The sequence below is a fragment of the Aethalodelphis obliquidens genome, unplaced genomic scaffold (genome assembly GCF_003676395.1).
Source record: "Aethalodelphis obliquidens isolate GAN/ISIS:26980383/991018 unplaced genomic scaffold, ASM367639v1 scaffold39, whole genome shotgun sequence".
Classification (NCBI taxonomy): domain Eukaryota; kingdom Metazoa; phylum Chordata; class Mammalia; order Artiodactyla; family Delphinidae; genus Aethalodelphis; species Aethalodelphis obliquidens.
Window position 1 is genome coordinate 769,289 of NW_020837983.1, and position 17,848 is coordinate 787,136.

Sequence of the window (17,848 nt, forward strand, 5' to 3'; positions counted from 1 at the left end):
AAGATGGAATTATGAAGTTGCCTGAAAATGGCAGAAGGTAGTGGAACAAAACAGTGAATGCATTGGTCAACAAAGTTCTCAGTGAAAATGAAAAATGTATACTTTATTGTTACTTAAAAGCCAAAGGAACTTTTTGGCCAACCCAATAACACTGCGTGGATGTAGCACAATTTAACCATTCTTTTGCTGTAGAACATCTAAAATTGTTTCCTTAGTTACTTCTTTGTGTATATGTGATTACGTATTTTTTTTTGCTATTATAAATTTTTTAAACCTATATGAAAACCTTTCTACGTTAACCTCTGTGGGAGAACAGTGTCTAAAATATCCCCAATAAATCCATCTCATAGTATTCATGCCCTTGTGTGATCCTCTCCCCTAGAGTGTGGGCTGGACCTAGTGCTTTCTTCTAGCAAACAGACTGCACAGCATAAGGATGAGATGTTAGTTCCAAGATTAGGTTACAAAAACAACAGGACTTCCATCTCTCCCTCAAGAAGGTAAGTTACCATGTTGTAAGCAGCTCTATGGAGAGGTCCTTGCTGTACCAAGGAACTGATGCCTTCAGCCAACAGCTAGCAAATACCTGAGACCTGCCAACAGCCACCAGAGTAAGCCTGGTAGCAGATTCTCCCCCAGTGGAGCCATAAGATGGCTGCACCTCTGGTCAACATCTTTTTTTTTTTTTTTTTCTGGTCAACATCTTGATTGTAGTACTGAGAGAGAACCTGAATTAGAGGCACCTAGCTATGCTGTACAGGAATTCCCGACCCACAGAAACTGTGAGATAATAAATGTTTATTAAGCCATTCAGTTTTGGAGTGATTGTTACACAGCAAGAAATGACTAATATGCAACTCCATTATTTTAGGAAAGATCATTCGGAATGGAATTACTGGATCAAACAGTAAAAACTGTTTTCCCAGAAGGTTCACAGTTTTACATACCTATCAGTAAGTAATGTATAGGTGTGTCCATTTCATCATACTCTTACCAACTTTAAGTTTTAAATTTCAATCTTTCTTAGTTTGATAGGGGTAAAAATAATGTTTGATCATTGTTTAATCTGTACTATTTTAATTTATATTTACATTAGTTTTAAATATACATTTGCACATCTTTATGGCTTTATTTGTTCACATTTGCTCATTTTTATTGAAATGTTAAGTGTTTTCTTATTTATTCAGGATATTTATTCTTTTTATAGTAAGGGCAACTTTTTGTCCATTATATGTGGTAAATATTTTCCTTTAAAGTGTCTCTTTAATTTTATGTTTTGACATTCAAATGTTTCTAAATTTATACATATATTATTTATATATATTATTAATTGTTTCCTCTGATTTTCCATTGCTTTTAGCTTAAGAATGTCTTTTCAGAACCCATTGTTAATTTCTTCCTATATTTCTTTTATTATATTTTCCTTTTAATATTTACCACTTATTCCTTCTGCAATTTATTTGAATTAAAGGTGAGGATTCCTTATTCCTCCCTTTCCCCAGTAGCCAATTTTCCTAGCATTATTTATTGAATAATCAATAACTTCTCCAGCAACTTATGATGTTTACTTTATTATAAATGAAGTTACTGTATATAAAGGGCTCTATTTGGGACTCTAATACTGTCCACTGATATCTTAAATCTTGTGTTGAAACCAAATTATTGTAAAGACTATCAATTTAATATCTCATAAGGAATTTCCCATCCTTCAAACCCCTATTACTCTTCTTTCTAAAATTTGTATAACCTTCTTACCTATTCATTTTTACAGATACATTTTAGGATCACTCTGTCACTCAAAAAAATTAGTAAATATTAAACTAGGATTAAGGTAAATTTATAAATTAATCTGGACAGAGATGCAATCTCCAGAATATTCAGTCCTCTTATCAAGAAATGTTTTTATAATTACTTAAAAATCCTCCACATTTCTTACTAAAGTTTGGTGGTTTTATTCACATGTATCAGTTATTTCTTATTAGTTTATTTCTAAGCATTCTGTGTTATAGTTGTTGTTGCTACTGCCATTAATTTTGAGAATAACTTTTCCACAACCTTAACTGGGTATTACTGTTATATAAGAAAGCTAGTGGCTATTTTATTAAATTTCACTTTCATTAATTTTTAGAGTCTGGTATTTTAATCAGCTACAGGTTACTCTATAACTACAATCTAACCTAATAATTATGTAAATCATGTTTTCAATAAAGATACATTTATCTCTACTCATAGATGATTAATTGGAGATACACCACTGCTGGTTTAGAAAGAATTACTGCAGTGACTGCTTGTTAAAGATTCACCTAAACAATTACTGACTCAAAGACTGCTCCATGCAAGATGCTCTGGTAGGTGCCTGCAAGAGAGGCAGTACGACACAACTTTTACCTTGAAGAATTTACACACTGACAAGTACACACACTACTTCAGAAACAGGCAGAAAGGGAGCCTTGAGAAGAACTACACAGAAAGTATTAAAGAGTAAACAGGGATTAAAATCTCTGTAGGAGTGGGGGGGCCCAAAGGGCAATATTGTGGAATAAGAGGAATTTGAAATGAACTCCACAAGCTAATATGGGTTTGGCAGGCAAAGATAGGTGGGATGAGGAAGTTAAGGTGTTCCAAGAAGAGAATGAATAAGGACAATGTGGTAGTGAACATACAGGATGTATTAGTAAAGTTAGCAGTACAGTTTGGATTATTTATAGGGCAAGGGAATCCTGTAAAATAAAGACAGGGCAAGTATTTGGGGTGATACTTGTTATGGGCCTTGGGTGAAAGGCGAATGAGTTTGTACTCAGTAGAAAAGCTCTGGGGAGTCTAATGACATGAATGACATGAATGGGGCTAAGTATTAGGAAGGTTCCTCTATCAGTCTGGAGCACTTACAGGAATGGAAAACTTGCTTTAGAATTAAACATGTCAAATATATAAAATAAGTAAATATGACAAAAATGAATCATAAAAATTATTACACTGCAGTTAATAATAACATTATATGTTAGGGAAGTTATTTTTAAAATAAATATTTAAGTTCCAAAATATCAGAATGCAAAGCTTCAGTTCATAATCTTTAAATGTAATGAAGTTTCTCCAAAGAGAACACATAATTGACATTCATGGATGACGTCAATAATATCCAAACGGCTATTTTAAGAACAGATATCATAAATCTGAAACAACCCTGCCACTTAACTCTTTAACAAGACCCTTGTCCAAAGCATAAATCAAAGTTTATCAAACGTTTCATGACCGAACCTCATCCTACAGAAAAAGCAAGTGTTATTATTTAAATACGGTTCTTTTCTGAAAAGCTGCATAGCTAAATAAAGCAAAGAAACTAATTTCAGGTAATCATTGTAAACTGTTTTGCTGGCGTGTCAAATAATTTAACCAATAGAACAAAATAATAATACACACACATACAGTTTTTCAACTATTACTAAGTGTATTAAAGATAAACAGTTTCTAAATTATTCTAATATGGCATTTCCTATAAGCCATGATCCTATTCAGAATCTGCACCTAGTTCCAGTCTTTGACAAACAAAGCTAATTTAGAATACCTGTTCCCACAAAGAGACCCATCCAACCTTCTTTCCCTGGTAAGCCTTTACCCACCGACTTTTAAAAAAACATGTCTCCCAATCCAAAAATGGGCAGAAGATCTAAATAGACATTTCTCCAAAGAAGATATACAGATTGCCAACAAACACATGAAAGAATGCTCAACATCATTAATCATTAGAGAAATGCAAATCAAAACTACAATGAGGGCTTCCCTGGTGGCGCAGTGGTTGAGAGTCCGCCTGCCGATGCAGGGGACACGGGTTCGTGCCCTGCTCTGGGAAGATCCCACATGCCGCGGAGCGGCTAGGCCCATGAGCCATGGCCGCTGAGCCCGCGCGTCCGGAGCCTGTGCTCCGCAGTAGGAGAGGCCACAAGAGTGAGAGGCCCGTGTACTGAAAAAAAAAACAACAAAAAAACAAAAAAACTACAATGAGATATCATCTCACACCGGTCAGAATGGCCATCATCAAAAAATCTAGAAACAATAAATGCTGGAGAGGGTGTGGAGAAAAGGGAACCCTCTTGCACTGTTGGTGGGAATGTAAATTGATACAGCCACTATGGAGAACAGTATGGAGTTTCCTTAAAAAACTACAAATAGAACTACCATATGACCCAGCAATCCCACTACTGGGCATATACCCTGAGAAAACCATAATTCAAAAAGAATCATGTACCACAATGTTCATTGCAGCTGTATTTACAATAGCCAGGACATGGAAGCAACCTAAGTGTCCATCAACAGATGAATGGATAAAGAAGATGTGGCACATATATACAATGGAATATTACTCAGCCATAAAAAGAAACAAAATTGAGTTATTTGTAGTGAGGTGGATGGACCTGGAGTCTGTCATACAGAGTGAAGTAAATCAGAAGGAGAAAAACAAATACCGTATGCTAACACATATATATGGAATCTAAGAAAAAAAATGTCATGAAGAGCCTAGGGGTAGGACGGGAATAAAGACACAGACCTACTAGAGCATGGTCTTGAGGATATGGGGAGGGGGAAGGGTAAACTGTGATGAAGTGAGAGAGTGGCATGGACATATATACACTACCAAACATAGGGTGGATAGCTAGTGGGAAGCAGCCGCATAGCACAGGGATATCAGCTTGGTGCTTTGTGACCGCCTGGAGGGGTGGGATAGGGAGGGCGGGAGGGAGGGAGACAGAAGAGGGAAGAGATATGGGAACATAGGTATATGTATAACTGATTCACTTTGTTGTAAAGCAGAAACTAACACACCTTTGTAAAGCAATTTTACTCCAATAAAGATTTTAAAACAAAACAAAACAAAACATGACTCCTTGTCCTACTTTCCAAAAAGACATTAAATGTGAGCCTAGAGTATTCCCACTGGAATTCCTGACTACAATACCCTGGGATCTTGGCTCAGGACTGTTTTCCTAATCCAAAGACTCCTAGAAATCTCAGCCTAGGATGTCAGTGTTATCCTGCTGGTTAGATTCTGTGATCAGAAATACTCCAGTGAGTGTTCCAGGGATGGTGAATGCTACCTGATAGCCATCTTCCCATGCTTTTAAAACTCTAGAAGCACCATGAAAGTATACACATTCTTATTCTCAGAGGTACTGTGATTTACTTGGAGATGTAACTCACTTGTCTGGGTCAGTAGGGGTTACTGTAGAATATTACTTTACCATATACCAGATAGATCCTGAAAACAAAGAGGTGCCCATCTGAAGGAAAAAAAAGAGAAACAAACACTTAATTCTGAATAGCAAGAGCTGATTCTTCTCTGAACACATATTTTTGAAGCTGACAATAAGAGAACTCTGTCTTTAGATGGATCACTCAGATGTTCACTGAACCTGAGGCCTGCTGTCCTTTCAGGCACGGCACAAAGCACAGCTCCCCTGGCAATCCTGCCTCCAGCCCCTCTGCTTTCTCTATTTATGGCTGTTTACACAATGGCTTTACGGGCTTTAATTTAACACACTAAGAAACTTTATCATTTTTACAAAGAATATCTTGACACAGATCGAGTGAAGAATATAAAGGTGATCTGTGTATGGAAGGACTCAAATTTTATCCATAGCTTTGTGAATCTCTATTAGTTTTGGCAAATTACACCTTCCTGTATAGGTGTGTTTCTTAGTTTATATAAAAGCAATGCTGCTTATTGACAAAGTTACTATTAAAGTAAATTCCAATTAAAATATATATTTAGTAATATTATACAGAAAAAAATCATGAATCCCTATAATAATTTTTAAGGAATGGTCAAAAGAAGTTAAAATGACTACATTTGCTCTTTTCATCTAAATATTATTGATAAATTATATATTTTATAATATATATCCTAAATATTGATACTTACTATCAATATTTCAGAAACAGAGAGGGAGAAATAGTCAACAAATGGCAAGTAGTTTTCATTTCCAGAAATATAAAATTTTAAAAACTGGTTAAAGGAAAAACATTAACTGCCCATTCCCTTCCCTCCCCAAAATACCTCTTTCAGGGTTCCCAAATCTCAGTTGCCCTAGCTAAACACTTCAGAAGTCAGTCACAGCACTCATTCTTCCCTCATTCTCACATCCAATCATCTACCCTTTCTTATGGATTCTACCTTTTACATATGTTAGAAATCTACCCATTGTCTGTGCCTATTCCTATTCAGTCTCCCCCTCTCTAGTCTTGATACTCTAGACCTACCCTCCACTCACAACCTATGCTAAATTTTGCAGAAATCTTTTAAAAATGCAAATCCAATCCTGCTTAAACTCCTTCCTACTGCCATCAGAATGAAGGTCAGGTTCTTCAACATGCAAACTGCTTCATGACCTGGCCTCTGAATGTCTCATGCTTCATATCACACTATGTTCCAGACACATCAAAATTCTCTTGTTCTTAGAACATTCCTTGCTCTCTTCTTTTTGGGCCTTTATACATTGTTCCTTCTGGCAAGAACACTTAGACCCTTCCTCCCACTCCTTTTATTTGGGCAAAGTCCCAAACTATCTTTCACTACTCAGTCATCAATTTCTCTAGGACACCTATCCCAAGGTCCCAAGTCTGCATTAAGAACTGCTCTCAAGTTCTCTGACAGACACTATTACTTGCCAAGTCCCTTCACACTAGAGAGTAACGGAAGGTTTCACCATCTGTTTGCCCTTTACCCCTTCCTCCGACTACAAGTTTGTAAAGGAAGGGACCCATCTGTCTTGGTCCTCATTGTGTCTCTAGTCTTTAGTATGATGCCTACTATATATCAGATACTAAATATATGTTGATTGGATGTAGACTGTACCAACATTAAAATTGTTTTGTTTATAAATGTGGAGACTTATAATAGTTGCCAGTTTATAAACAGGCTAGGAGGCAAAGTCCACTTGTAATTGGCTGTTCAGAAACTAAACATGCTTTCCCCCTTCCCCGCAGAGAAATAATGTATTAAATGGAAATTAATTCATTATCAGCAAAATATTAGCCTTGATATATCCAGAATGTTTTCTCCACTAGACTGCAAGCACCCTGAAGGATCTGGAATGGCTTTATTCATTGCTATTGTATCTCTAGCATCTAGAACAGCAGTGGGCACAGAGTAGTACCTATCAGTTACTTGTTGAGTGAATACTGAATGAACACTAAAAGCATTTCCAGTAACCTCTGAGGTCAACCTGTTATCAAGGTTAAGACCCTCTGTTCAGGCAGCAACCCTCAATGTACTGAGAAAAGTCTTGCTACCGGAAAAAAAAAAAACCCAACAAGGCAAGGGCTCTGAGAGACCCCACAATAACAGGTAGAGAGAGCATCAGTGTAGAGGCTTCTACTGACAGAGATAGGACAATAAATCTGTCTACAATGCAGAAACCATCTTCATATATACAGATTTTTTCATTAGTTTACTATCCCTAAATTAGGAACTGCTTTTAATGGTTCCTAAATATTTTAGGGGTCAGTGATCCATTTGAGAATCTGATTAATACACACATTGAACCTCCTCCCCGGGGGGGGAAAATATATATATATCTTACTGCATATAATTTCTGGAACATAAGTTAAAAAGATCTTCTTTATAGAGTTATGACAAACGATAGGTTTATTACTTCTACTCATTCAACAAAAATTTATCAAATGCCTTCTACACGTAAGGCCCAGGTCTAAGCAAGGATAAAGATACAAAGATAGAAAACCACAGCTGACTGTGTGGTCATTTTAAGTCATTTTGTAGTATACTTAATGACCAAAATGTTCATTACATTCAGTAAAAAGTCACAAAAATCATTTATAACATATAATGTTATACAAACATTATATAAAAACATTATATAACATATAATGTTATATAAACATTATATAAAAACATATAAATGTTATATATGTTATAACATATAATGTTATATAAACATTATATAAAAACATTATATAACATATAATGTTATATAAACATTATATAAAAAACATTTATAACATTCACCCACAATGTTATATAATGAAAACACATGCATTAACAAACGCAAAGACTAGAAAAACAAACACTGAAATGTTACTGATTTTTCTTCTTTGTACTTACTATACTTTTCAAAGTTTTTACAATGAATACTTATTTCATAGAAAAAGCAAATACTGTTAAAATAAGTTTTAATAAGACTCTCTGTCTCTAAAGAAATTTTTTTTTATCTAGGAAGGGGTAATAAGATATACTGTATTCATTACTGTGATACAACAGGCTAGAGATACAGATTTGTGAATTCTAACCCCATATATGATACATGAAAACCACAGAAGCTGGTGAGATAACTGAAGAGGCACAAACAGGAGAACACAGTTTTGAGGAAGCAATAGCCAGCTATACTCAGTGGTACTGTGAGGTCTAAGGATGTGGGCTAAGGTGGCATGACATTTTTCAACTTGGTCATCATGTCTCAATCTTTAAGACTTGATGACTCCAAGCTCCTTCAAAACACAGACTGTGCCTCTGTCTTTCTATTCCACCTGAACTGTACCACTGGCAATGAATCAGTATCCTTTAATAGTAAGAAGAAATAATCATTAGATATACTGGTACAGTGACAAGTATCATGACCCATCATCTGTGTATGAATGAATGATTATATCTGTAACACAGAATCAGAATGTAAGAAGATGAGAAAACATTTTTATAAAACATACTATCACCAAACTGTTAAATAAAAAGTAATGCTAGTTACTCAGAACATTTGTCTTTTTAAGAGCAAACTCTGAGACCTGGTCTAACCTCTCTCATTTTACAAATAACAAAAACTGGAGGCCAGATCATTAAATGACTTCACCAAAGTCACACAGGAGCTGAGACAGAACCTAAGGTCCCCAAAGAGTCCATGAGGCTAAGATTTTACCATTTTTCTGGTCTTTCAGTCACTAGCTAATAAAATACTTTTATTTAATTATAATAAATTTCAGTTCGATTGTGAACTAAATTACTAGAAGTAATGTATCTTTTTCTTGATTACTCAAGGCAAACTCTAGGAAAATACACTACAGTTACATTTGCTTCAACTTTGTCTTTAATCTTATTTTGCTGTCATTATTTTAGTCAGTACACCAGTTTCACAGCTCCCTGCCCCTCCCAAAACAAACAAAGAACCTTTCTGTTGCTGCTTCTAACCTATTGTGGGCTAATAAAAATAGTCAAAGTAACTAACAGTTAGGTAACATAAAATTCTTTAAAGTGGTTCCACTGAGAAGTGAGCCAGGATGATGGGTCAGGCCTTGCACTTTTAAATTTACTCATTGCTTTTCTTTTCTTTCTTTTTTTTTTCTTTTTATCCACATATGGTCTTTTTTATAAAAAGGGTTTTGCTAAATACAAAGGTAAAAATATATATATGAGAGCTTAACGGCCTCCTCCTACAGTTGCAGGGGCTCAGGCCTGGTGGCTGTGACTGCTGTAGCTCTAAGGCAAACTTTTTCTGCAAAGTGCCAGGTAGGAAATATCTTAGGTTTTGCAGGCCATAGGGTATTTGTCACAACTACTTAACTCTGCTGTTTTATCTTAAAAAGAGCCACAAATTGTACATACATGAATGAGCATGGCTGTATTCCAATAACACTATTTACGGATGTTAAAATTCCAATTTCATGTAATTCTCACATGCACAAAACATTATTCTTCTGATATTTTTTCAAATCATTTTCCTGGGATGATGTCTAATTCAACTGTGTAGAACCTTGCCCAGTGCCTGACACACGGGAGGCCCTAGGGCAAGTGCTCTGCAACTATCAATGGAATAAGGAGATCTCTGAGCAACCCAGCTCTGCTCAGATCAACAATAGAATTTTAGGTAAGTTCATGACTCTACAATTTACTAACTGTATGTTTCTGGGATAGTTATTTCATCACTCTGCCTCAACTACCTTAGCTTAAGATGAGGATTAGGGTTTATATGAGTCTTAAATAAGTAATGTGTACATGTTAGAAGAACAGTGCCTGGCAGTTATTAAGTACAATATAAATAATGGTTAAATTACAAACAAACCAAAAAAACTTTGAGTATCAATGTCCTTTTTTTGGAACGCAGAGGATAGACAGAAAGAAATAGTAAGTAATGAGCAAGCTATATATTTTACCACAGCTTTGTAGCAGGTATTAGTAAACACATTTTACAACAGAAAGTATGGCTCAAAAGAGTAGCTCAAGACGTCAGAGTAAATGTTAGGACTAAATCTAATTTCAAGTGTGTGATATTTTGTCCTCTATATAACTGCCTATAAGTCACTAATAACTCCTCAGAGGAGTGTTGTGATGATTAAAGAATATCATGTATGTAAATTTGCTCTGCATACTGTAAAGTGGTATACAACATATGAAAAAGAGGAGCTTCCATACTATGTTTTATGTTTTTATTTGAGGTTTCAAAGATTTAACCATGATGGAAAGAAAATTTCCCATGTGGAATTGTTTGAGAAGTTTTTCTATAACCGAAGTGAAAACAGAGAATGATTTTTAGGATCTCCTATGGAACAACAGCAACAACAAAATCAAACCCCTTTGGAAGTTGCAAGCACCAATATGAATACTGTTACCCATAACAACCAATTATCGTGTAATATATTTGGATTAAAGTTGACATTTCACAGGTGGTAACTTTAAACTGTAGAAGTTCAGATGTCTCCAAGGGGGCATCTTATAGGAAACCTTACAAGAATGCTTTAATGCTTACTCAATACAGCATGGGATGTTATTCTTATGAAAGTTTACAGTTTTCAACTTTATCAACAAAAAGGAAATTCTGAGGCTACAGACAAGATTTGCTATGTCTGAATCAGAAATAATCATGTCTACCTCTTAGAATGAGGATGAAATAGTTAACACATCAAAGGGCACTTAGTAATTGTGGAATGATAAGAGAGAGGCTATAGAGGTAAGATGAGCACTGGGAATTTATCCTGAGGGGAAAAGAAAACCCACTTGAGAGTTTCCCTGCAGGGAGTACCAAGATTGGATATGCATTCTAGAAAGATCTTTCTGGAGAGAGAAAAAATTAGAAACCCTTGTTTAAGAAGCAAGGAGACCAGATGGGAGCCTGAGATGCCTGAACCAGGGTAGTGGCAGTGGACTGAACTGAAGGGCCTGGGAGGCAGAATCCATAAGTCAAGTGCCAGAGTCATGAAGACTGCTACCAAACACTCCAGTTCTCTCTCCTTCTTGGCACACACACTACCCCTCTGAAGTTAGCTGTGGCCATGTAACTTGTTCAGGCCAGTAAAAAGTGAGATTACTTCCAGGTGAAAGCTTTAAAAACCAGTGCGCAATTCACCATGTCACATAAACCAAGTGAAAAATGGTGGCTCTGTCATCCTGGATCCCAAAGTAAAAACGACATAAAGCAGAGACTCCCCACCCCTTCCCCAAACCAAGTTGAACCTGGATCTGTGTCAAGTAAGTAAACAAACCTTTGATTTTTTTCTTTTTTATACTTAAAGAACATATATTTATGAGAAGTCATGGGAAAAATATGGCATCATATGCAATATAGTCTATTTAATCAAAAAAATTTTTTTAATTGTATTATAAATGCTGGAAGCATATATTATAGTCCCCCAAATCATAAAAGCTGAATTCAAAATATAAATTAAATTTATCTCCTTTTCATCATAAACAATAATTCAAGCTGCATTTTTAACAAACCTTTGCTTTTTAATCCACTGAGGTTTGGGGGTTGTTACTGTAGCATAACTTATCCTATCCTGACTGAAGCAGTAAGAAACAGTCATCCTAGATACGTGCCCAGATAAGAACAGTATCTAGAAACACACACAGACTGCACGTCTAGAAATCTGTCTTAATGTACAATAATACCTACGGATACAAGACTACATCAAAAACACTGGTCGGGGGAGAGGGGTTAACTATTTCCCAACAGAAACAATGAGTGCATTTTTAAAAGTGGAAAAAATTTAAATATGTCCTTTGGAAATTATATTTCTTATAATCTAAGAATTGATACAATGAAGTGTTATGTACTTATTTTCCATTTCAAGCTTTTCAAAAGTGAGTGTCAGTTTGCTTATCCCTTTCTAGCACACATGGGAGAAGAAAAGAAATAAAGAATAGATAGGAAGCAAGGGAGAGCACCTTTCCTTCTTCTATACATTCACCTTTTACAATCAGCTCCTGCCTCTAAAATATAAAAACCACTAAGAATAATAATTGCTAATAATTTTTGAGAATTGAGTATGTGCCAGGCAAATACTCAATGCCTTCACTGCATTAGCTTATTTAAGCCTCATAACTCAGCACAGACTAATCAAGGACTGTCTATTTCCAAAGCCTGTGCCCCTCATGACCACTATACTTCACTTCCTCTTTGAAGTAGGCCCAGATAAATTTCTTTAATCATGGGCATTGATTAAAGATCAATCAATCGTGGACACTGAAGATGAGTTTTAACTGAAATAGCGGGGAAATGGGATAATTTAAAAGATAGGTAGGGGGCTTCCCTGGTGGCGCAGTGGTTGGGAGTCCGCCTGCCGATGCGGGGGACGTGGGTTCGTGCCCCAGTCCGGCAGGATCCCACATGCCGCGGAGCGGCTGGGCCCGTGGGCCATGGCCGCTGGGCCTGCGCGTCCGGAGCCTATGCCCCGCGGCGGGGGAGGCCGCAGCAGTGAGAGGCCCACGTACCGCAAAAAAAAAAAAAAAAAGATAAGTAGGGAAGAAAAAAACAAAAGAAATATGCCTGGAAAGGGGGCAGCTGTGGGTAGCCTGAGGGGTAGGAGGGCAGAGAGGTTAGAGGCAGAATGAAGTTCTAGAAGGCAGAAGGGAAAGTCAGGCTAAAACAAAAATCAGCCTAAACTAAGCTTTCTTTTCACTCACATACCCTGGGTGAATTCAGTAAACAGTTTTGGTTGAAAGAGCTACTAAGCAGACAGTCAATAATAGAAATGAACAAGATATAATAGACTATATCCAATGGCTCCACAAACCCCCTGCTTATGGCCAAGAGTGAGAATTACACACAGTACCATGCACTTTTTCAGCTGGTCTGGGGTTTATAACTCAGCTCCACCACTCGGTAGGTCGGTGATCCTGAACAAGTTCCTGCATGCTTGAGCCTCCATTTCTTCCTCAGTAAAACTGTACCAATAATACCTATTTTAAGAGGCCACTTTTCTTTTTTTCCTTCTTTTCTCTTGACCCCACAAGGCCAACTGAGAATTGCCCCTTGTCGAGTTTGGTTTCAATTACATAATTACCTTAAATTATTTCCAAGTACGAAGTATAACTTCTTAATCACATGTTTAAGAGATTACTTTTAAAAAAACCTAACTTATTTTTAATTAAGAAATATATAGAGTCCACATTATATACCCGGGACTATACTAGGTATTAAATATACAATGAAGAAACAGAGTTATGGGTTGAGACCCTATCTTCAAACCATAGTGCAAAGTTTGACTCTACCTAGGTGACCCTGGGTAATAACAACAGTAATGGTGACAAAAGCCAACATGTGAGTGTTTGTTAATCCAAGGTCAGTAGCAGTATTTATTTTATTAATTGTCTCAATAATCCTATGAAGTAGGTACCGTTACTTTCCCCATTTTGCAAATAAGAAAATGAACCACAGAGAGGATAAGTAACTTGACCAAGGTCAACAGATTCTATGGGGACAGTAGAATTCCAGAGCACCAGCCCTGTGTTCCAGACTATTAGACAATAGTCTATAAAATATGTATAATCACCTTCTGCAGGGTTAGTTTAGATTAGAAACAATATGTGGGAAAGAGCCTAGGATAGTAGGCACATGTAGGTGGACAAGAAAATGCACACGGAAATTATACTAGAGAGGAAGCAAACTAAAGGTATGAAACTATTCAGGTTCCTTAGTTCCCACTCTCTTTCAAAGTCTTAGGATACTTGACCTATTATTATCCAAGGTTGGGTCAAAGTTCATGTTTATAGGAGGTTGTGAAAAGGTAAAAGTTTAAGGAAGCGAACATACCAAACTGCCTGTAAACACCAAACTGTATCTGTACAGAAAACTCCTTATCTATATCCATGCCTCCCCAAGCTTCAATCTACAGTCATTACTGCTGTTGGTTAGAATCAACATGAGATTTGCAAAAGGCATTTAAAAAGAAAAGAAGAAAAAAGAGAAAAATCTTAACTTCATCACAGAGAGGCAGGTTGGTTAGAATTATTCTTAACATAAAACAAATGAGAAAGTTTCTAGAGACTACCAATTTATTTTTGAGACAACAGAATGTGTCAGAATAACATAAAATACATTGATTCCTATGGATTTGAGTGCTAAATTTCTTTCTTCACACAGTTTTCTTTAGGTCTAGCTGAAGAGTTGAGTTCCTGGGAATCTCTATATGAACTCTTTGAACTTTAGAATCATTGAATTTGAGGAACTCAGTAACCACTTCAACCCCTTCACCTTAGAAAAGTGGAAAGCAAGGGCAGATAGTGTTAATAATTTGTTCCAAAGACACTAAGTTTGTAAATACTGGATTCCTTTCTTCCAATGGGATGGTTTCCTCACTTCGCAGTGTTTCTCTTCCTCAGTCAGTTACAATGTGATGTACATTAACTAGAAATACCTAAACTGAATAAGCAGAACATATGAATACAAGGCAAAAAGAGCACAGAAGGTGTGTAAAAAGACAAATATATTCTCACTGGGAGAAAGGTTATCTGTCCTATTTTGTTTTATCCTACTACCTAGTGATTTCAAAATGAAGTTCCTCCAAAATAAGATAAAAAGGAGGCTTCCCCCCCATTACACTGTAAAAGCACATTACTTGATGAAAAAAAAAGCCTATTAAAAATTTTAGGAAACTCCAAAATATGGAGTCTGTAACTACCCTCTACACTGTTTACCCAAACACTTCCTTTAGCCCCACGTTGTTAAAAACTTGAGTCAAAACACTGGATGCATTTACGCAGGTTAGAGAGAAAGCTAGGCATGTGAAGCCTTTACCCCCTGACTGTTGCCAAAGCTGCTACAGAAATCAGATGACAAATGTTTAAAATGGATATTTCCACTCATCTCCCCTCATAGTTAAAAGGGCTCTTCATTTCTTTTTATATCTTTATTGGAGTATAATTGCTTTACAATGTTGTGTTAGTTTCTGCTGTACAACAAAGTGAATCAGCTATATGTATACGTATATCCCCATATTCCCTCCCTCTTGAGCCTCCCTCCCACCCTCTCTAGGGCTCTTCATTTTTAATCAAACTCATACGCCAAAAAAGGAGTAGCTCTTTCTCTACCAAATCTCCTATTGAGTGCCGGACTTAGATTTGCTTTGTTTGAGATTTCTCAGGGTACGACGGAAAGTAATTTTAATTCCTGTTGTTAATGTCACTTCTCTGCTGGCATTTATCTGTTGGAGCGTCCTCCCAGGGCTGTCACAAGATCGCTCAAAAACAGACTTGGAGAGAGATGGACCAGCGGGACACCACTTACCGAGAACACTGCATTCTGAAGCCCAAAAGGTATGGGGGTCAGTCTGGCCAGTGCCACCACTTTCAGGCCACTTCCTCCCTCCACGACGCGAATAACGGCGCTCAGCTTCTCGCTGCTTTGGATCCTGGCGGTCACCCAGGCGGTGAGCAGCCGCTTGCAGACCACATGGGCGATAAAGGTGCCGATGAGGACGCCCACCACCATTAGTCCCATGCCCAGCACGAAGCCGTACAGGTAGCCGGCGGCCACGTTGAGCACGATGTACCCCCAGCCGCAGGGGAACGAGACCACGATGAAGCCCACCACGAAGAGCAGGACCCCCAGCAGCGAGTCAAGGCTCTCCACCCAGAGGAGGAGGTGCTGCAGGTAGCGGCGGACCAGGGCCAGGGAAGCGAAGCACACCGCGGCCAACACGAAGACCAGCACCAGACTCCGGCACCAACAGGTGCTGCCGAGGCAGCAGCAGCGCCAGTTTCTCACCTCGGCCACGCCGACCACCACGCCGCCGCCGCCGCCGCCGCTCCCGGGGCTGCCCGCCAAGGCCGCGCCCGGCGCCGGCAGCTCAGAGGCCGCAGGCTGACCGTGGTGCCCCAGATAAGCTCCGAGCAAGGCTCCGAAGGCCGCTGCTGCCGCCGCCGCCGCCTCCGCCGCGCTCGCCCCGCCCCCGCGGGGAAGGCGATCCGCCGAGTCGTCCCCGCCCGCCGCCCGCGGCAGGGCCCAGCGGGGCGGCAGTTCTGCGTGGCCCGGAAGGGTGTCGTGCTGCAGAAGTCGTGGCAGAGTCTGAAGCAAGCTCCCGCTGGGGCTCCACATGCCTCGGCCCCAAACAGGCCCTCAGCCGACCAGTCCCTCCGCCGCCGCCGCCGCCGCCGCCGCCGCGCCCATCAGGCGGCGGCCGTTCATGGCGCCCCGCACGCCTGGCCTTGACTCCCCGCGTTCGCTCAGGTGGCAGTAGAGGGCCTCAGAAAAAGGCAAGGACTCGGAGACGGTGGGATGATGCCGCTGAGTTAGAAAACTCCGGACCCCACACAAGCAGTGCCCTCCCAGTTTCGGCCAGAGGGGGCGGGGCCTTAGGCGCGCGGGGCGGGGCCTGGCGGGAGCTACATTTTGGCCCCGCCACCGTGACGCACAGCCCAGCCGGCTGAGCGGGTAAAGAGAGGAGTTGTGACCGCGTAGGGAGGGCTGGAATGCTGAGGGGAGCGTTTGGGAGGGCAGAAAGATCAGAGAGTATGCGGGCACCGGAGAAGGAGGGGACTGCAATGAGGTGTAGAGTCGGGTGACGCGCGGTGAGCGCGGGGAGCGCCGGGCGCTCCCGGCCTTCCTATTAGGCGTGCGCGTGCCTGCCTGTCAGGGCAAGCTCTCCTTTTCTCGGACCCAGTCGCAGTCCGCCAGCTGCTTGGATCCTTGCCCAATACCTGTTGGTTGTTTCTGCAGTAACCTCTGATCGTTCACATTCACAGCTCCTTTGGGACACTAGAGGAAAAAGTTCTTGATCTGCTTTAAGGAGGATTTGCTAATTTTTACCTACCCAGGTAGTGAAGTTCCCGTATAGGTTTCAGGTCGTCGTTTGGTCCTTAAGGAACTGAAGGAATTAGGTACAAAGGCCCAACCTTGACAGAATGCCGCTTCTGACCCCAGAAGTCCTTTACTGAGCGCCAGACACCTGGACTAGGGACTTCTCAAAAAGATTCACCGAAGGACATTTTTAGGATTCGCAGTATCAGATGGCTCCTTCTCAAACTATTTTTTTGCTGGTTTCCTTTCTTCTTTTTGCCCTCTAAGGTTAGTGTTCCCCAGGTCCTCTTTTTTCCTTCTTCCTATTTAGAGCTCGCTAAACCCTCTCATCTGAGCCCATAGCTTTGATCCCACTGCGTCCCCATATGCTGATAAGCCCCAAGTCTGTGTCTCTTTTCCTATCCCTCCCTTGCACTCCTGCCTGTGGACACATCCAGATGGAATTCCTGTAGGCACCTCAAATTCAGCATAGCATGGTAGAAAGATACCAACTTGGGCTCTGGTGCAGAACAGATTTGGTAACTATGTAACTGGTTATGAATCCCTGAATCTCAGTATTTGTTTTTAAATTGCAAAATGAAGACAATAGTACAATTTTACCTCATAAAACTGTTGTGAGGATTAAATAAAATAATAAAGATACTTGGCACTGTGCCTGGAATCAATATGGGAAGGTATCCATAATTTAAAAGTATTGTAGGGCTTCCCTGGTGGCGCAGTGGTTGAGAGTCCGCCTGCCGATTCAGGGGACGCGGGTTCGTGCCCCGGTCCGGGAAGATCCCACATGCCGTAGAGCGGCTGGGCCCGTGAGCCATGGCCGCTGAGCCTGCGCCTCC

At 39.6% G+C, this 17,848-nt stretch overlaps 1 protein-coding gene across 1 annotated transcript in view; it reads right to left on the reverse strand.

Annotated features, from left to right (window-relative positions):
* TMEM64 (transmembrane protein 64) overlaps positions 1-16,486 on the reverse strand; it is a 27,689-nt gene extending 11,203 nt beyond the window's left edge. Inside the window, exon 1 of the mRNA XM_027131375.1 lies at positions 15,501-16,486. Coding sequence (XP_026987176.1) covers positions 15,501-16,310 — 810 coding nt within the window. The 5' untranslated portion in view covers positions 16,311-16,486. The remainder of the gene's footprint in view (positions 1-15,500) is intronic.
* Between the last annotated feature and the right edge of the window lie 1,362 nt (positions 16,487-17,848).